This window comes from Ursus maritimus, unplaced genomic scaffold (assembly GCF_017311325.1).
Source record: "Ursus maritimus isolate PB19 unplaced genomic scaffold, ASM1731132v1 scaffold_19, whole genome shotgun sequence".
Lineage (NCBI taxonomy): Eukaryota > Metazoa > Chordata > Mammalia > Carnivora > Ursidae > Ursus > Ursus maritimus.
Window position 1 is genome coordinate 44490126 of NW_024424341.1, and position 21074 is coordinate 44511199.

Genomic DNA, 21074 nt, shown 5'->3' on the forward strand with positions numbered 1-21074 from the left:
AACTGGTACGGCTCCAACCCTCCGAGAGTCAATTTGAATGATGTTCAAGAACAGACAAACTAGTCCTCAGTGAGAGGTTAGAAGGCTGGTTACCTCAGGTGGGGGTACTGATTAGGACAGGCACAAGAGGGTCTTCCGGGAGCTAGAAAATACTCTCTATTTTGGCCTGGGTGGTGGGTACATAGGTGCATACATAGGTAATATGTATACCTAGGATCTGTACACACAAGTGTATGTGTACAATTTCACAATAAAAAAGACACATTTATACAATAGAATAAAAAATAATTTTGTCTGGAAAAGAACAGAGCAAGAGCTAAAGTTGCTTCGTACTTCTGAGGGCCCAGGCCCTATTCTTGGCACTGGATTCCTATTAAAGCCCTCTGAGGGCTTTCTTTTATGACCATTTTTTAGAAATATTTTTTTTCTTGGTTATCTTTTTTTTAATGAGCATTTCTTTTTTGAAAGCAGAAGCCTAGAGAAGTAAGCCTTGCGGCAAGTTGTCACACGGTAAAGAAGGGGTGGGGGGGGCTCTACCTGCTCAAATGTCCCCCCCTCCCCCCCAGCCACAGGCCTGCTCTCAAGCCCAAGCTTTTCACCCCCAATGGACCCACCTCCCAGACTCCTGGTGTGCCCTGGGAAGTCTCACTTGCACTCCACCACATCATGTAATCACCTTGCACCCCAAGAGTGGGACAGTCAGCCTGATTTTCAAAATGAGACTGCTGAGGCCCCAGGTCCTGGGTGGGCAGTCACAGTGCAGGGACTGTGGGCCAGGCTGGGGCGGTCTGTACCTCACTCAGCAGGGCCGCCAGGCTCTGGGGCTCCACTGTATCCAGAATAGAGTCCTCCAGGCTCTCGGGCTTCATGGGGGTGAAGTAGCAATCCAGGTCCCGGGCATCCAGGATGGTCTTGAGGGGCTCCTGGTCAGCCCGCTCTGCCCAGCGGCCATGTGGCTTGTAGCTATGCTTAGCGTGGAAGGCTGAGCCATCTGCCACATCTTCGTCTCCTAGCTGAGGGTGACAGGGGATGGTCAGACAGCTGGCCAAGAGTTCACCCACGGACTGCATGGACTCCATCCAGTCTCCTGGCTTTAAACACCACTCAGCAACAACCTCCAGAGAAACATCTCCAGCCTGAATCTGTCAAATTTCAGAAGCACATGTGCAACTGCTCTACAACTATATGGATTCTCAGTGATATTCCAAAGCGAACATGTTGAAAGCAACTCCTGATCTTCTGCCCGAGATCGGCTCCTCCTGAAGCCTTCCCTACCTTAGTTATTCTCGCCTGTTGCTCAGGCCCCAAACCCTGAGGTCATCCTTCATTCTTATACTGTCCCTCATACTCCACACTATATTTCTTCAGCAAATTCTGTCAGCTCTGCCATCCACACACATACGGTCACTTCTCCCACCCTGGTCTTGCCCAGTGCTGCCTCCAAATAAGACTGTGACTTGAGAGGCAGTGGAGGGTGGGTGTGTGAGAATTCAGCTCTGGAGCAGCCCACATCCTTGAATTCCTAGCTGTGTGACCCTGGACAAGTTACTCAACCTCTCTAGGCCTCAGTTTCTCCATCTGTGAAAAAAGAGTATGCAAAGCTCCTATACCTCGATGGGGATTAAATGAGATAATACATATAAAATATTTAGACCGGGGCACCTGAGTGGCTCAGTCAGTTAAGCGTCAGCCTTTAGCTCGGGGCATGATCCTGGGATCCTGGGGTCAAACCCCATGTCTGGCTGTCTGCTCAGCTAGAAGCCTGCTTCACCCTCTCCCTCTGCCTGCCACTCCCCCTGCTTGTGCTCTCTCTCTCTCTGTCAGATAATAAAATCTTTTTAAAAAATAAATAAAAATAAATACTTAGAGCAGAGCCTGCACAGAGTAAGTACACTGTGCGTATCTGTAATGTAATTCCACTTGCAGCATTCACTGATGAGGGGAAGCGTGGGGTCTTGAGAGCCCTGGTCTGCAGGGGAGGGGATGGCAGGGAGGAGTTCCCCGAGGAGCTGACAATTAGGTTTTGATCTGAGGACTGACATTGTTACTGAAATAAATCATCCCACCTGGGGTGTAGGATTCCGCTGCCAGCTTCTAACCCACTGGCTCCTAGCCTGCCCCTCCCCTAAGTAACAACCATTTATTCAGTCCTAACATCACCTTCTTTCTCTCACAGCCAGTCATTTGGTTCTACCTTCAAAATCTATCCAGCCTCCAACCTCTCCTCCCTGGCCCCCTGCTTGGCCCTCATGTTCATGCTTGGTACTACCTTGTGGCCTTCCTCAGCTCAGAGCCCTCCCTTGCCTCCATCTCACTCGGTGCCAGGGGTAAGAATAAGTGGAGAGGACAACAGGAGTGTTTAGGGAACACACCGCAGCCCTCACGGTACCATACCATCTGGCCCCCATCACCTCTCTGCCCCCCCTCTCCCCTCCAACCCTGCCCCTCATGCACCCTCAACCCAGGCAGCTGGGTCTCCTTGTACCTCCTTGAACACGCTAGTACGCACAATCCTGCCTTTGTCCTGCATACTGTTCTTTCTGCCTGGAACATTCTTTCCCAGGAACTGCATTTCTCCCTTGCTTCAACTCTGTTCAAATATCACCTTCCCAGTGAAGCCTTTTCTGTTCATCCTAAAATTGTTGCCCCTTTCCCCCAATATCTATTATTTTCCTTCTCAATTTTTTTTTCCTCCACAGCACTTATCAGCTTCCAAAATACTATACAATTCATCTGTTTGATGTGGATACTGTCCAGCTGGCACACTAGAAAATGAGCCTGTGAAGGCCTGCCTTGCTCCCTGTGGTAGGGAATGGCCAGAACAGCCTGGCACGGGGTGGGCGTTCACTCTATGTGTTACATGACTGAAGGGCTGTCTGAGACTGGAAGGATGATGGGGTTCTCCAGGGAAAGGAGAGACACAGAAGGGGAAATGGGCTCTCAGAAGAAAGAAGAATATGAAGGAGAGCACCCGTACTTTGCCAGCCCTAGGCATCCCGATCTCCGGGCAGACTCACCAGCCGCTTTGCCCAGAGTGGCAGTTTGCCATTGGTCAGCAGACATCGAGGATCTGGAGAGACACATGGAATCCATGAAAAGAGAATAAACACCCAACAGACAAACAGGCAACATACATAAATAGGCAATTCTCCAAAGAGAAAATATAAGAAACAACAGACATACCAAAAGATGCTCAACCTTACTAATTGTCAGGAAAATGCAAATTTACACAATGGACCAAAACTAAAATGCTTCATATTATCAAGTGTTGGCAAAAGTGTGGGAGAGCAGGGGCGCCTGGGTGGCACAGCGGTTAAACGCCTGCCTTCGGCTCAGGGCGTGATCCCGGCGTTATGGGATCGAGCCCCACATCAGGCTCCTCCGCTATGAGCCTGCTTCTTCCTCTCCCACTCCCCCTGCTTGTGTTCCCTCTCTCGCTGGCTGTCTCTATCTCTGTCGAATAAATAAATAAAATCTTTAAAAAAAAAAAAAAAAAAAGTGTGGGAGAGCAGAGGGCTTAACACTGACTGCTACATGGGGCAATAACTAGATGTGGAGGGCCCTTGGGGTTCTCTTTCAAAATAAAAAGTGTACTAACCCCAGAGCTGGCACTGCCAGCCCTCTCCTCCATCCTGGAGAAACACTCTCACATGTGCCTGAGGAGGCTTAGGAGGGGTCAGCAGGGCCTCATTTACAAAGGTGTACGGTTAGAAAAACCTGAAATGTCCACCCAGAAGCAAATAACCTTAAAATAGCCTACTATACTGTTGGTTAAAAGAGAGGGGCCTCTGGGGCATCTGGGTGGCTCAGTCAGTTGAGCATCTGACTCGATTTTGGCTCAGGCTGAGGTCATGATCTCAGGGTGGTGAGATCCAGTCCCGGCCGGGCTCCCCACTCAGCACGGAGTCTGCTTGAGATTCTCTCTCCCTCTCCCTCTGCCCCTCCCCACATTCGCACTCATTCTCTCCCCAAATAAATAAAATCTTGGGGGAAAAAAAAAGAGGGAGGCCTCTGTTTTGTATCCACCGACAGGTGGATTCTTCTTCTTCTCCTTCTTCCTCCTCCTCCTCCTCCTCCTCCCCCTCCTCCTCCTTCTTCTTCTTCTTTCCCCTTCTCCTCCTCCTTCTTCTTCTTTCCCCTTCTCCTCCTCCTCCTTCTTCTTCCTCTTCTTCTTCTTTTAAGACTTTGCTTGTTTGAGAGATGTTGATATTTCTTCTTTTTTAAACATTTTATCTATTCATTTGAGAGAGAGAGAGAGAGAGAGAGAGCATGCACACCTGGGGTGGGGGGGAGAGGAAGAGGGAAGGAATCCCAAGTGCAGAGCCTGATGCAGGGCTTGATCTCACGACCCTGAGATCACAACCTGAGCCGAAACCAGAGTCAGACTGACTGAGCCACACAGGCGTCCTGATAAGACACTTCTGAGAGGAAAAAGATACCAAAAGATGTCTGCAGTAGAATATAATTTATGTACTTAAATATGACGTGTTCTGATGGCTGTGTACATATGCATATTAAATTTCAGGAAAAGGCCTATAAGGATTCATAAGAAACTGACAGAAGTGGCCACCCTGGAGAGGACATGGGATTGGGTGTGAGGGTGGCAACAAAGAAAATATCCTTACTCTGATTTTTTTTCCAAGGCTGAATTCTTACATTACTGTTGCCTACTGTCTAGTCAGCCCCTGTTGACAGAGGCCTCCATACCACACTGAAAGCCCCCAGCCTCTCTTAGCTGGAGCAACCATGGCCGATGGGACCTGAGAGAAGCCTGCCGGGAGCTTCTGGGCAAGTTTCCTCTCCAAAGGAGGTTGGAGAAGGGACTGTCTTATGGAACCAGCAGCCATCTTGCAACCACGAGGGTCTAAGCCAAGGCAACATGCAGAAGGGCATAAATTTAGAGAAAGCCTGGTCTGCTATAAAGTCATTGAGCTACTATTCTCCCTTTTGCCTGAACAACAGAATCTGTTGTCTTCTGGTCAACAGCACCTTGTTTTTCCCCTGGGACATCCCCTGCACCCCTGCCCACCCTCTTTGGTCACGTGGCTCCAGTGGAGCTGAGTCAATCCCCCCCTTCAGGGATGACCATGTGACCCAGGCCCAGCCAATCACAGCTACTGGCTCAGAAATGGGCACCATGATTCACACCAGAAACATGAGTCACGGCCTCAGGATTTTGCTTGAGCTACTGGGAAAGAGATGCTCTCTTCTCTAGAGTTTTATTACCTAGAGCTGCTGGGGGAATCTTTGCCACCAAGAAAGGGAAGGTCTGCCTGAGAGCAAAGCTAACATGGAGCAGAGTCAAAAGATGGAGAAAAATGTATTCCTTTAACGTCACATCACCTGACTACAGGAATCCAGCTATTGCCTGGAGCCAATACTCTGATTTTCAGGTATATGAAACAATAAATTCTCTTTCCAGCTGAAGCCAGTGCAAGTTTGGTTGCTCTTACATGGAGGGAGTCCTGAGATGTAACTATTGAGCTTCATTTCTAGGTCCTGAAAACCAAGTAGTGGGCAAAACCCAGCAAAGATAACTACACTGAAGTTCAAAATAGGACCCCTTTGATGGACCCCTTTCCCAACCTGGGTCCAAGCTCTCTTTGGATGGTGTCTTCAGCAACTCTTCCGGTTCACACTCTTCCTCCAGCTCATCCTCCGTCTGCTCTCCAGGGCTTAAGGAGCATATCTCGCTGGGCACAGATGTATAGCTCTCCTGCCTGAGGCCAGGAATGAGAATAGCAAGGAGACAAATACGTAAATGGGGTGGTGGTGGAAGGGACAGGAATCTGCCTAGGGCTGGGCCCTGTGCTAGCTTCAATATGAACATATTACTGATGTCTAGTCAAGATGGTGCTGGGAGATCTCCCTGCCACACCTGCTCTGCTGGAGCAATAAATGAGAAAAGGGCCACAGCAATGGGACAGAAAGCAAAGCAGATAGTGGGGCTTGAGTACTAAGCTGCTCTACTCTGTTCTGGGAAGTATGTGGGGAGGGCGGGTAGCAATAAGGTCTTATCTCCTTTGGAGTACAAGAGCCTAAAACACGCCTGACACAAGGTGGGCACTGGAAGGCACCTGGGCAGTGTGTAAGCCTCAAATCTAGGAGCCAAGAGGAGCTGCCCATTCCCTTGGTACCTAGATGGGCAAGACTTCCAATACTACACAGGACGGGAGGCTCATGTTCAGGCCTGGTCCCTATGGGGAGGTGATGGCAAAGCCTCAAGGCAGAGAAAGGCAAGGACAGCTCCAGAGGCAGGAGACAGGATAAAACCCCAAATCTCCCACTCAACTGAGACCTCCAAACTAAAATCCCTAACCAAAAATTAGATTATGACTTCACTCCAAATAAAACTGGTCTTGCAGCATAAAAACTTTGAAGAATAAGGGTCCACCACTGGACCCTTCCCTGATGACGTACCTCCCCACTGCACACTGGGTCAGGAGCCTCCCCTGGTCCCCACGGTCCCCTGGAGCTTCTTCCCCCATCACAGTGCTCACAGGTTCTCCACTTTGCTTTTCCACTTCAAAACCCTTCTCATATAAACTATCATAAATTTGTACTCAAAGTCTGTCCCCCCATCGAGGCCAGGGGTGCACAAAAGGCAGGGCCCAGGGCTGTCCTGGCCATGGCTGTGTCTTCAGCATCACTCCTCACAGGGCCCAAGGGCAGGAAGACACTTCTCCGGCAGACAGACAAATGGGGCATGGCCAGGTCACTGCCAGCACCTGGGCTGGTTGCTCCACGTCCCATCCTTCACGTTCTGCTGCTGCTGCTGCTCCTGGTGGTTGATCTCCAGCAAGTGCTGCTTCATGCAGTTAGTGATTTCCGGGCCCAGGTGCCAGATGAACACGCAGCTGCAGAGGCCAAAGAGAGACGTGGAAGGGGGAGGAACAGTAAACACGGAAGCCATCTGAAACTGGAGTCACCTAGGTCACCACAGCCAGGACCCCATTCCCTGGCCCCTCCCAGAAAACACCCCCTTTCCGCTTAGTGCAGGGGCTCCAGGCCACATTGGGTCTACACCCTGGGCGGGATTCAGAGCATCCCAGCAAACCAGAACCTGTTCTGAAGTCCTCAAGACTTAAGGAAGGGGGTTGGGGAAGGACTGTAATAAACTGAAGGGAGTGACAAAAGGGACTTCTTTGGGCACCAACCACATGCTAAGGACTTTATATGCCACCTCATTTGATTCTCACTGTACAATTGTCAGGATGTTGGGGTCACCTCTCCTTTACAGAGGTGCAAACTGAGGCTTAGAGATGGGAAATGATCTGCTCAGGGTGCCAAGTAAGTGGCAGACCTGGGATTTGAACTCAGGGCTGGGTGTGACACCAAGGTCCACGCGATCAAAGGAGAAAGCAATAAGCTTGAACCCTCAGCAGAGCTCTCTGCATGGGCAGGGCAGGCCAGGAGTATGGCGTCCCCGCTGTCTGAGCCCCTGCGCTCCCCATAGTCCCAGCCTTGCCCACTCCCAGAGGGAGGCCAGCCAGGCGCAGCCCCCAGGTCCTTCCCACCTGTCTCCAGATACTGTGATCAAGTGACGACAGTCGTAGGTGAACTTCATGCCGGTAACGATTTCTGGAAGCAGAGCAGAGGAGCTGTGCTGGCCTTCTGAGTCAGGAGGCTGTGTGGGGGCGCGTGGGGCAGTGTCCCACATAGGGAGGCACACCCACCTGAGTGACCAAACATCTTGGCAACGCACTCGCCCGAGTAAAAGTCAATCACTGAGATGCTTTTGTCGGAGCAGCTAGTGGCCAGGAAGGTGCCTGAGGGGTCCACGTGGACCTGGGGAGGAGAGGACCCACATGACAGCGGGGCTGCCTGCTTCCTCCCTGTGGCGAGTACAGGTCACAGCTCACAGCCTCCACGGACGGAGGACCCTCTCGAGCGGGACACTTGGCTTGCGGACTTGTCCCAGGTAGCCCTCGGATGTATACCCTGGTTAGGACAGAACTCCTGCTCCCATTTCACAGGTAAAAAAAATTATCAGCCAGGCCCTGTGCCAAGCACTGTACAAGTGCAAACTGATTTCTTCCAGAAAACAACCCTCTGCTGGAGGTTCTTTCTAGCTGCATTTTACAGGTGATGAAACAGGCTCCAGAGGAGATGACGCTTTCCCAAGGCCATAGCCAGAGGCCGAGCTGTGAGAGTCTGACCTTAAAGCCTGAACTTGTAACAACTCCCCTACTTCAGAGGCTCTGAGAAGGTCCCCCAACCTTGTCCTGACAACACAGCAGGAGGCAAGCCTGGTAAAGCAGCCCAGGCCTCTTTGATTGTTCTCACCACACTGTAGCCACTCAAAATAGAAACCACTTAAATGTCCCGGTTTGGGAAATGGCTCAGGAAATAAAAGTTAACTAGTCTGTGACACCCCCAGCTCCCAAGCAACCTTGCTCAGCCAGTCCAGAGCAGGTGCTGGCCAGCTGTGATCTTTGAGCCCAGCAGGCCACAGGTCTCAGGTGGCCCAGCAGCCGGACATGGGGGATGTGCGTGCTTTTCACACGGAGGCCCCAGCCACTCACCTTCAGCAGGGACCCTTCGTCCCCCTGGGAGCCCTTGTAGCACTTCCTCTGCTTCCCACTCACGGTGTTGTAGACTCTGGGGAGATGGGGGCACAACGTGGCCAACCCGGCCCTGCCCACCTGCCCCCTCTTGCGTTCTGGCTCCAGCCTTACTGACCATCTTCCTCTCCCCTGGAAGCCCCTTGTCACCTCTCATCCCCCATCTGATGCCTGGACTGAAACCCCACCTCAGAGAATGAGCTGCCGTCTCAGGCTGAGGTCATGGAGGCCATGTATTGTGGTATGCACTGACTTAGTGTCTGTCTTCCCCACTACAGAGCAAGCAGAATGCCTGGAGCTTGATCTGAATGAGCAGATGAAAGAGGTGGAGAACCTCTTTGCACAAGCTCTCCCCTGTGCACGGCACCCTCCCCTAGCTCATTCTTCCACATCCTTCCCAGTCTCAGTTCAGATGTTCCTTCCATCAAGCCCTGCTTGGTCCCCAGGTAGGATCAGGGGTCTCCCTGGGCCCCCCAAGTCCCCTGGACTCTCTCAGCCCTGACTGCTCCATGCTGTCACTGTCTAGCGGGGTGTCCATCTCACTTCCCTTGGACCGTGAGCTCCGTGAAGGCAAGGCCTAGGGCTGCTCTGCCCACTTGCTGTGTCTTCTGCACTGTCCACCCCAGCTTGGGTGCTCAGGGAATGTAGGGAGTGCATGAATTTATGGGACACCTCAGCACCTCTTAGTCACCCCATACAGGCTTCTAAAGAGCCAGAAAGGACCCTCCTGGTGACCTCGAGGCTAGGCCTGGGTGAGCCCAGTTCCTAAGAAACACCCGCTGGATCCCTCCACCCAACCCAGCTCCTGAGGGACCAGATGAGCAGGGCGAAGAACACAGACAGCTCATGAGCAGACAGACCCAACTAGGTCTCCTACAGGCCTTCCTCCAAAACCAGGCCAGGCCGACTAAGAGCCTAGGACAGCGCCTTACCTCACATTGCGGTCCTGGCAGGCCACGGCCACATACTTTTGGGTGATGTCAATGTCCATGTCGTACAAGGTGGTCTTCTCTGCCACGTGGTGGGTACGGACAAAGCGTAGTCCATCCAAGGTCTGGCAAGGCAGGCAGGGCCTTCAGAGGACACCCCCGACAAGCTGCCCACCCCAGCCCCCAACGAGGCCAACCCACGCTACCCGCTGGGCACTGCGAAAGTAGATGCTCTTGTCAGCCCCACAGCTGATCATCTGGATGTCTCTGTTGCCTGGGGGAGAAGTAGGTGGTACATTAGGCAAGGTTTGGCCACTGCCGAGCCTGACTGGGGCCAGGCATCCCAGCTAGGGAACTCCCTGCAAGAGAACTCAACTCTGCTGGGGGTCAGGGAGGGATTCCTGGAGGTGAGTGGGGGCTGCGTGCAGGTGGTATTCTAAGATGTGAACTGTGTGTATGAGGTGGGACAGATAGAGCAGTGGCTTGGTGGCCTCTGTGGAATGAGGGCAGGTAGGGAAACAGGCCAGGGACACAGAAGGAGCACCACGTCTGATTTGGGATTTGGAAAGGAGATCTGGGCAACAGAGTGGATGCAGGACCAAAGCAGGGGGCAGGTGGAGAGAGGCAGACTGATGGGAGGTTCAGGCCATCCTGAGCAATCAGAGCATCCACGCGCACCTCAGGCCAGGCTCCGCGCCACAAGTGCCTCCCCTGCTGACTGCTCACTGGCCACTCCACTGTGCAAGTGTGAACCCGGGGCTTAGAGTCACACAGTCTTGTCCCCAGGGCACACAGAGAGTCAGGACAGGGCCAGGATTAGACCCAGGCGTTTTCTGGATAAGCACTGTGCTCTGAGGGCTGGCTTCCTCTCCATGCCTCAGTTTCCTGTCTGTACAGTGGGCCTATGACAGCTCCGCCCTATGGAGTTTCGTGAAGCCTGTGGAACAGTGGCTGCCACCTGGTAAGCACTCTACATATTCTTGTCTTTTTTCTTCTTTCTTTATAGACTTAGAATTATAACAGCACATATACCTCAGAGTCGTGGTGAAGATGTAAAGATGGAATAGATACAAAACACTGAGAATAAATAAATATAAAGCCCTGGCACCTCAGACTTGCTGCTTCATGGCAGGACATCTGAGAGGGCTCAGGCCTGATACACAAGGTGTTACTCAAGCAGGAGTCACTAGCCCACAGAAGGGAGCGAGTCCTGTGTGGGGGAGGGAGTGTGACCTGGGAGGGACCCAGAGAGGCCTGCAAATTACTGGTAATGTTCTGCTTCCTAACGTGCGGTGGGGAGTCCAAGTACTTAGCAATGTTAGAACACAAGCGATCAGAACAGTCACTGGTTATAAACAATAGGTGTGTCTGTTCTAGTTCATACCCACTGATTATGAACCTTGACGGGAAGTTCATTGTATTATTCTGTAAGCTACACATATTGTATTCACTTGTTTGGATATGTTTCAGATAAAAGTGTTAAAGACTGAATCCTTCTTTAGCAGGGCAGCTGCTGTTAGGTTTCGACTGGCTGGAGCCCAGTTTATACTAAAATTGTCAATGTTTTGAGCAAAGCCCAGCTGGAATGGGGCACTCAGGAGCTGGGTTTAGGATTTACGTCTTGTAAGACTGGCTGGGGGTTCTGATGAAAACCCACATCCAGAAGGTGGCCTTAAGGACCAACTCCTGGGCCACCCCTTGGAACATCATCAGCGCTCTTGGATCCAGACCATTCATGAAAGCTGAGGTCACTGGTGGCCAAACTGCTAGACTTACTGATTTATTCTAACTCTATCCCATGGAATGAATAGGTTTTTAAAGATGTCTGAGAAGTTTTAGCTGAGCAGCTTTGGCTGTCTTCATCAAGACATCAAACGTTGTTAACCTGTTTTTGTCCATTGTTAATTTGTTTTAGCTACAGAGAGGTAGGGCAGGAAGTGGGGAGGACCAAGGAACGTTAACACCTTCTCAGTCACAAGTTTACATGTAAAAAAAAAAAACTCTTCATAGTCAAGAACTTAGAATGAGTCCATGGGTATATTCTCTCCATGAACAGATTCTTCTAGAATATAGTTTTGAATATGCTCTTGGGTTCTGATCAGTTAAACCCTGCAGGACCCACCTCCCCTCCCCTTGGGATCCTTTAGGGCCAAGAACCTCCATACTGAGTCTTTCGAGTCTAGAGGAAATCCCTTTGATTTCCTAGTTGAGTATGGGCTTTGCAGGGCAGCCCTAGGCAAGATCCGAAGCCTGCACCTCCTGGCTGTGTGACTCTAGCTCTGGAAATGGGGTAAGGAAGGGGCTATCTGCAGTGTAAGGATCCTCGCCAGCAAAGAATTAGCTTACAGCAATTTTCACGGTCACCTATTTTTCTGCCAAGATCACCAGTGTCCATCCTGCTCACAGGATTGGCACCCCGACTTCCTTTGGGGGAACAACATTCACCTAATTCCAGTCCTCCTGGATCAGAAGCAGAGGCAGGTGTGGGCTGGGGGCACATGAGTCAGACCTGCCCCAAGAAAACGCCCCAAAGCCCTGGCACCCATAACTGTTCCGGAAAAGGCAGGTGCCTCAAGCGAGCACAAGGGAAGTCAGCACCTGATTTTTGCCAAAATTGACAGAAAGGGAGGAAATCTCCCTCCAGTGGCACAGTGATAACCAAGATGACGCGCACTGCAGAAAGGCGCAGCTGACAGAGGGAGTCTTGGTAAGTTAAAAAAAATCATTAACATTTGGATCCAGCTGGGTCTGAATCCAGAGCTTGCTTGTCCTTTTTGTTTAAGCTAAAGGGAGTTTTGCTGTTACTTGTGGCCAAAGGAGCACACCAAACAAGGTGGAGGAAGCAGGAAGGAAGGGGCTCACCAGCGAACTTGATGGCCGTGATGGAGGAGGAGTGGTCGTCCAGGGTCTGCTCCAGGTTGTAGTTCTTCTCAACGTTCAGCACGTGAATCAGTCGGTCCCTACTGGCCGAGGCCAACAAGGTCAGCCCTGTGAGTGGAGAGAGTAGCCCTGGGTTCCCAGCAGGCCGCTTGATGCCTTGGCCTCCCAGACAGCAACGTGACTGAGCTTCCTTGAAGAAGGGGTCTTTGGTTCTATACCTGCAGCCAACTTGCCCCAAACCCAGAAAGGGGCCACTCCCTCAGCTCTCTGTAGTCTTTCCCCAAAGCCCCCAAACCCTGGCATTTCACATCCTGTGCTACTGGTTCAGGGGGATGAATCTTGAGGTACACACGGACGCTCGGCCACCTGTGCCCACAGCAGACGTCCTAGCAGAGCCCAGCAATCCTTCCTGCCAAGCCCAACTCTTTGGCCTGCCATGCGAGGCCTGCCAACTTCTCAGCCTCCCCAGAACACTGTTCCCTCACTCTCTGAGCTCTGGCTATATGGGTCTCAACTGGGTCCTATTGGCGGCCTGCTGCCACACTTCCTTCTGCCAGTGAGCCCCCTCAGACAGCACTTAACCTGGACGCCTGGCAGGTCTGAGGGTGGACACATGACCCGAGGCACAGGGGAGCTCAGGAAGGAAGTACTGAATGAAGAGAGACCTCAAGAAAAACTGGTGGGACAGAGGGTGCGGGGAAACGAAGAAGGAAGAAAGAACATGGGAAAGATTGCTAACCTATCAGGACATGACTCCACCTAAGTTCTATTCCTGCCAAAAATGTATCAGCCGAACAAAATCATGAGGAAAACAGATAAACTCAAATGGAAGGAAATTCTATAAAACGACTGGTCTATACTCTACAGAAAGCCAAGTCATAAAGACAAATTAAGCCTGTGGAAATGTTTCAGAAAAAAAGGTGATAAAAGAGCTACGAAAACTCAAGTGTGAACCTGGACTGGAAAAACAAAAGTGTTATAGCGGACAATATTGGGACAGCCGGCAAAATGGGAATAAGGGCCACGAAAGAGAGGATAGTACAGGATAAAGTGAAACCTCCACATTTGGTAAGTGCACGTGGTCACATAAATGGATGTCCTCACAGACCCACGAAGAGTAAAAGGTCATACCTTCAACTTACTAACAAGTCAGCAAAAGAAATGTCTATGCTAGTATTTTACTAATGTGAGCATATGTACACACGTGTGTGCACAAACATGGAGACAGAAATGGAGATGGGGAAGCAGATAAAGTCATACACACAGTCACAGGGTCAGATAGAATTTAAAAGAAAAAAACCTGAGGAATCTGGGTGAAGAGAACATGGGTATTCATTCTAACACTCTTGCAATTTTTCTGTGGGCATCAAACTTTTTCGAAATAATATGCTTGATATTATTTGATATATAATGTGATATATAACAGTTGATCTATCCATCCACTCTCTCATTCAATGCTCCTCTCTTTAACCTGAGCACTGTTCAGGGCATGGGAACCAGGGCAAGCAAGTCCGGCCCAGTCCTGCCTGCCAGAGTCTTGCATTCTAGAGTCCCCGCTGCCCCGGTCTCAGGGCCCAGCTACAGGGGCACTTACTAAACACAGGACTTGCAGCTGTCACTCACAGCCCCACCGGACCTCAACTACCCGTCCCTGCGGCTCTACCAGTGGGGCAACTGCCCTGCCTCTGCCAGCCGCCCTACAGAGGTTTACCTGTCTCAGGCTTGGAGTACTCCAGGCACAGCACCTCGGCATCATGGGCCTCCACCTTGACCAGCTCATCCATGAAGTGCAGCTCGTGGATCCTGGGAGACAGGCACTGCCCACTGTTCCCCGCCCGGAGCCCCCACCCCTCAGCTCTAGGTGCTCTGCCACTGCTAGGAAAGGTCAGAGCTGCCGGCTAGGCAACATGGAGAACTCCCTGCCCTCAGCCAACTAGTCTAGAGACGCCCAACCATTCTTCTCTAGAAACCTGCTATCTTGAAGGCGGCAGTGCTAAGCCTGGGCCACCTAAGTGGGCACCCAGTCCTTTATGGCTCCATGGGCCAGGTCTGGGACAGTCCTCTGGGGTGGGGGAGGGGCTAGGGGTCAGAGGTCACACTCAAGGATAGGACCTATGGGTGAGGAACACTTGATTTCAATCTCCCATTCTTAAAGACTCTCAAATCTAAACCTGCCCCGTTCTTTCCAAATGAAATCAACCAACCAATAGGCCGTCTAGGATGATACAAGAGACAGTCACCACAGGTCCTCCACTCTTCCTGTGTGATCTTAGCTTAGCCACTGGCCTCTCCTGCCTCAGTTAACCCATCTGGAAATGGCGCTAATACCAGCACTTACATCAGAGGGTTGGGGAAAGGGCTAAGTCGGTTGGTGAGCACAGGGGCAGGCCAGTGGCCAGCCAGGGAAGAGTGCTGCAGCCGAGTTAGCTCGTTACCGTTTGCACCACGCACAGCAGAGCGCTGTCAGTGTGAGCAGCCCACAGACATATCGGGTTGGCTTGCACAGTGACTGGTGTGAAAACGAGTTGCCAGCATTTAAAAACCATAGAATTTCATAAAAAAACCCTGCACTTTGTTCTTATTGGACAGTGGGGACATACGACAGTGGAGCCTGCGCTCCTGCTATTGCGCGGTGGCTATCCCCTTACGGAGCACATGCTCTCCAGCTCCCCGCATCCCTTCCCTTCCTCACACTCACAGCTGTCATTCGTCAACTTAAACCTGGTCCCCGTAAGAGCACTCATATTCTGTCAGCACCTACTAGGCCAGGAACATCTTAAAAAAACCTTCATAGTGTGGGTGAAAAGCCTGAGCCCTCAAATGTCCCATCCTCCCAGCCCCCCTCCCAGTGCCACCAGAACCCCCCATGCTCCAGCTGGCATCCTCTCTGACTGTTCAGCACTGGTGTCACATGGCTGGTAAAAGTGTCACCCTACCCTAGAATCATGCAAGCTTGCCTGTCTACCAGCTGCTGAGGTCCTGGGAGCTATCCTATCCCAGCCCTCTGGAAGATACTTCTCAGGTTAGGTTCTCAGGGATGGCTGCTTTCCAGATTGCCATTCACAGTCCCTCATTCCCAATGGGGAAGCAGAGGTGCCCAGGCCAGGGCTCCTTCACACCACCCTCAGGACCCAAGCTGAGCTGGGAAGCGTGAACGGTCACCCGCCAGGGCTCACTTGCCTCAGATTTCCACTTCGGTCTCCGGAAGCCAAGTGCTGGCCATCAGGACTGACCTGCATGACTCTCACCCCAGCCTTCACGTCCATAGGGGTCCCATTCTCACTCCCCCGGTCTGGGAAGTGGGACATGTTCTGCAGGTGCTGGATGTCATTCTCTACATACACGACCTTCAGCAGGGTCTGCAGGAAAGAGAGGGCTGAAGTCAGTGCTCTGGGAAGGTCTGAGGCGCCTCTGCAATTCTGTCTCCCAACAGCCAGCCTCCCGTTCTTCTTTAGTAACAGAACTCCAAATTTAACCTTCCCTACTCAGAATAACTGTTTCCTAGCCTCCCTTGCAGCTAGAGGAGCCTCTGTGAATAAATTCTGGTCAATGAGATGTAAAACAAGTGAGAAAACTTCTGCTTCCTTTTCCTTTGTCCTGCTACCTGGAGCTCCAACAGCCATACTGGATGACAAGGACAAGGGCTACTCCAAAATGGCAGAGTGGAGAGCTGAAAGCTCTTGGGTTTCTAAGGGCTTCCTGCAGCTGCCAAAACAGCTTGGACGGTTACCTCCAGACTATTTTTATGAGTCAGAAAACCAAACTTTTACCTCTTATTTGGGGTTTTTCTATTGTATGCAGCCACTTATAACATGTATATCACAGGTGTGGAAGAGAAGATGGTAGTACTGGGTGGGGGGGGCGGTAAAGGGGCACACACACCCTGCATTAAGGGCCTTTTCTGTTCCAGCCACACTGACCGCTCAGGTTTTCCAACTCACCAAACTCTTTCCTACCTCAAGGCCTTTGCACAGGCTATTCCCTTGGTGTAGGACACTCTCCCCTCCCCCTCTTTACTCATTCCAATCTTCTGTATCTCAGCTTAGTCCGCCTCCTCCTCTAGGAAGCTGCCCCTGACACCACAGATAAGATCAGATGACACTGTTATATATCCTACTAGCACTTTGCAATTTTCTTTCATGGTGTTATCATGCTTATGATTCTATCATAGGGGCGCTTTGGTGGCTCCGTTGGTTAAGCGTCTGACTCTTGATTTTGGCTCAGGTCATGATCTCAGGGTTGTGAGATTGAGCCCTGTATTGGGCTCTGCGCTCAGTGCCTCTCTCCACTCTTTTGCTCTCTCAAATAAATAAATAAATCTTTTATTTAAAAAAAAGTTTTTTTAAAGATTTTATTTATTTATTTGACAGAGGGAGAGCACAAGCAGGGGGAGTGGCAGGCAGAGGGAGAGGGAGAAGCAGGCTCCCTGAGGAGCAGGGAGCCCGATGTGGGGCTTGATCCCAGTACCCTGGGATCACGACCTGAGCCGAAGGTAGACACCCAAATGACTGAGCCACCCAGGTGCTCCCTAAATAAATTTTTATTTATTTTTTATTTTTTTAATTTTTAAAAAATGATTATTTATGGGGGCATCTGGGTGGCTCAGTCGGTTGGGTGTCTGCCTTCAGCTTGGGTTGTGATCCCAGGGTCCTGGGATCGAGCACCATGTCAGGCTCTCTGCTCAGTGGGGAGTCTGTTTCTCCCTCTGCCCCTTCCCTGACTGTTCTCTCTCTCTCTCCCAAATAAATAAATAAAATCTTTAAATAATGATTATATCATAATTAGTGCAGTTATTGGCTCACAGTCTGCCTCTCCCTACTAGACTGTGGGAGCCACAAGAGCAGGAGGGTCTGTTTTAGGCATTGATGTGTCCCCAGCAGGTATTACAGCACCTAGCATAGATCTTCCTAAGCATCTGCAGATTAAATGAATGCATGACTCACGTCTCAGCAGCTAAGAGAAGCTCCCTCACTGACCTAGCAATATCAACCATTTCTTCAGCAAAGTGTTTTCTCCCCACCCTCCCATCATGGCTCCCTCTAGATCCCGCCAGCACCCTCACCCAAGACTTCACAGTGTGGCAATGAGCTAGACAGGGGCAGCCCCTCTCTGGTTTGGTCCATCAGGTGCTCTTCCAGGGAGCTCTGACTCAAGACTTAGGGAACTATTTCATTTCTTTTGAATATGTCAGGTTGCCTGGAGTAGCTGTGTTGACACATACTCGGAGAGCAGGAGATGACTGGCAGAGAGAAGCAGGGAGGACAGACCATGCTACCTCAGAAAGAAAAAGAAGGAGAGAGAGAGAATACAAGAGAGAGGGAGACACAGAGTGCTTCCTGGTTCTTGCCCCAGTGAAGCTTAGTACCAAGGTCCACAAGACTCTCTCTTCCCCCTATATCCTAGCTTAAAGTACATCTCTGTTCCTTCTAAAATATGGTTTACAATTAAGCCACTCACGTTACTGAAGATATTTTTCTGCCAGTGAGAGTCAGGGCTGCTATCCATGTTCCAAAAGCGGATGGTGTTGTCTGAGGAACAAGTAAGAAAAGATCCTGATGGCAGACAAGCTCTCTGATCTTCAAACTCAGGATACACCTACAGTTCCCAGAGAATAAGGCAAAAGGGCGATTCATTACAACCATTTCAATGACGACACTGTGATACTCTACTGCATTCTGGTGAAAAAAAGTATGTTGCAGATAAATAGGCATAATGTAATACTTTCTGTGTTAAAAATAAACAAGAGAAAAAGGACACTGAATGCTACTATATATTGTCCAGGCACCATCTTCAGCTCAGGTCATGAAACGTCCCCAAACATAAATTTCCAAGGCAAATGGTTCAGCTCAGTCAAAAATCACTAAGCACAAAAGGAAACAAGGTACCATGAGCAAGAAGCAACAGAAACAACAGTCCAGCTTCAAACACTGGCGTTATCAGACAGAATATAAAATAACTATCTTTAATGTTTAAAGAAATAGAAGAATTTTGACAAAAGTAAAAGTGTGAGTAGCCAACCATAAACTATAAATAACCAAGCAGAGCTGAAAAAGAACAAAACAACTATTTCTAGAAACAAAATGCAGCTCAGAGAGTCAAAGAGATAACATATGAAGGGATTTCAAAATACAGAACACTGGGCTCTGAGAAGATGATAATAGCAGGAGCACAGATTTTTAATCTAAAATCCCCATATAGGGGCACCCAGGTGGCTCAGTTGGTTAAGTGTCTGACTCTTGGTTCTGGCTCAGGTCATGATCTCAGGGTCATGGGGTCGAGCCCTACCTGGGGCTCTGCGTTCAGCGCTAAGTCTGCTTGAAGATTCTCTCTCTCTGCTCCTCCCCCCACATGCACACACCCGCGCTCTCTCTCTAAATGAATAAATAACACTTAAAAAAAAAATCCCCACAGAAAAACGAGCAACTAGATATCAAAACCAAAACCCCATGAACAACATTTACAGCAAAACTAGGTGATGATATTCTCTTAACTCCCAAAATACAAGCAGGTAGAGATAAACTACCCCCAACTACAAGATCTACATATTATTAACATGTACGTGAGAGAAAGTAAAGGGAAGCAGTAAGGCCCCTGAGAGACCTGACAAAGGATGACCCCAAAGTAGCCAACAGGTATTCATGGGAAGGTACAATGGGCCAAACTGAACAGCAGTTCAAATTGGGAGGGTTTCATCCCCTCCAATAGTGGTTGAGTGCAAGGTTTGGCAGTTAGGTCTGAGGGGGCTAGAGCAGTGAAGGCCCTGTGAATTCTCACAACTGACCTGCCAGGGCTGTCTTCCAGGACAAAGGTCTACCCTGAGGGGAAACTACTGGGAGTGGAAACAAAACTGGTCAGGATAGACAGGAGAGCCAGAATAAAGGGGAGGCTTAGAAAAAAGTAGAGGCACAACACATAAATAGAAACATTAACAAGGAAATATCAAAAAGCAAGCTGCCATATATTTTTTTAACGGTATAAAAATCATAGAAGATGGAATTCTCAGGAAATTAGAAAATCTGTTCTGAACTACACCAACTTCTGTTTTTATTTTTCTTTTTTTAAGGAATCTCTATGCCCAAGATGAGACTCAAACTCACAAGCCCCAGATCAAGAGTTTCATGCCAGGCGCCCCATGAACTACTACAACTTCTAAAAATTCAGAAAAACTAGTAACATAAAAATGAAAACAAAAAAAAAGACCAAACTCAAGTCCCAAACAAAGTTACCCTTTAAAATAAAAGGAAAAGAAAGCACACCAGAAACATATTTCCACAAAACAAACCAAAACTGTAACTTACTATTTCAAAATAAGCCAAAAGACATTAAAAAATGAGGAGATATGAAAAGCAACCTAAATCACAATTAGAAAACTCAGAAATAAGATGACAGAATTCAATGAGTTAGAAATAAATGAAGAAATCATTTCAGAAATAAAAGCCAAATGAGAAGGAACCCAAAAGTGACTAAACACAAAGCGTAAGGCATGAAGAGATAGGTAAAAAGGGGGAAATTATTAAAAATCAAAGAGAAATGATGAAAGAACTAAAAGGATATGAGAAAAAGTGACAATATTGAAGCGAGGCAAATAAGATCCAACATACAGATAATAGAAATCCCTGAAGAAAACCAAATCAAGGGAACAAAAAAATACTAAAACGTATACTACAGCAATATGTCTCCCTATAAAAACCAATACCAGGACACACCATAGAGTAAAATTACCAGGCTTAAAAGTAAAAGAAAAAAAATCCTTTGGGCTTCTAGGCAAATACAGCAAGTGACTTAAAAGGAAAAGTCATCAGACATTTCAATAACCATAAGAAAATGAAACAACATATTTAACACAGACACAGAAAGAAAATGTGAACCAAGCATTTTCTATCGAGCAGGAGTGACTTCAAGTATAAAAGGCAAACATAAACTTACCAAATGCAACAACTCAGAAATATTGTCCCATCACCTGTTCCTGACAAATCTTCTAAAGAATGAGCTCTGGACAACAAAAACAACTAGAGATGTCAACAAATGTCTATATATAAATATGCAGTTACTTGTAGAACAAAGAATAAATGCGGATCCAGTAACATCACTGAAAATGGCACAGTAAGGAACTCCAAAAAGCTATCCTTCCACCAAAGCAACCTTAAGCTGAAAAAACTGTCAGAATCAACTTTTTCAGAACTCTGGAATCTAACTTACAATAAACAGGGGGAGCTTAGAAAAGAAAGAAGCTGCAGAATTTTGACATTTAAGGAAATTGCTGTCAAATCATTTGCTGACCACTCAGATAATGGAATAGAGACTTCAGCGACCATCCATGAAAAAGAATACAATCTTTACAAAAGGAATTCAGAAAAATCACTAAGCAATTACAACCCACACAACAAACCCTAGCAGGGAGGGGGAGAATTTGATTTCCAGAGTCATCACATTATAATAGTCAAAATACCCAGTTTGCAAGAAAAAAGCTATGAGATAGATAAGAAAAGAAGAAAGTACAGTACATTCAGAGAAAAACAGAAATCAACAGAAGCTGTGCCTGCGGAAGCCCAGAGTGGACTTACTAAACAAAGAATTTAAATCAACTGTCTAATATACTGAAAGAGATCAAGGAAATTGTGGACAAAGGACTAAAGGAAACCAGAAGAACAATGTCTCACCACACAGGGAATATCAGTAAGAGAAAGAAATTATAAAAAGG

The 21074-nt window shown here is 48.9% G+C and overlaps 1 protein-coding gene across 1 annotated transcript in view; it reads right to left on the reverse strand.

Moving 5' to 3' along the window:
- WDR62 (WD repeat domain 62) overlaps positions 1-21074 on the reverse strand; it is a 49423-nt gene that overhangs the window by 4427 nt on the left and 23922 nt on the right. Inside the window, exons 11-22 of the mRNA XM_040632904.1 lie at positions 15554-15732; positions 14085-14176; positions 12356-12481; positions 9700-9767; positions 9497-9618; positions 8526-8601; positions 7677-7788; positions 7518-7581; positions 6729-6857; positions 5587-5720; positions 3018-3070; positions 795-1013 (exon numbers count right to left, since the gene is read on the reverse strand). Of these exons, the coding sequence (XP_040488838.1) occupies positions 795-1013; positions 3018-3070; positions 5587-5720; positions 6729-6857; positions 7518-7581; positions 7677-7788; positions 8526-8601; positions 9497-9618; positions 9700-9767; positions 12356-12481; positions 14085-14176; positions 15554-15732 (1374 nt within the window). The remainder of the gene's footprint in view (positions 1-794; positions 1014-3017; positions 3071-5586; positions 5721-6728; positions 6858-7517; positions 7582-7676; positions 7789-8525; positions 8602-9496; positions 9619-9699; positions 9768-12355; positions 12482-14084; positions 14177-15553; positions 15733-21074) is intronic.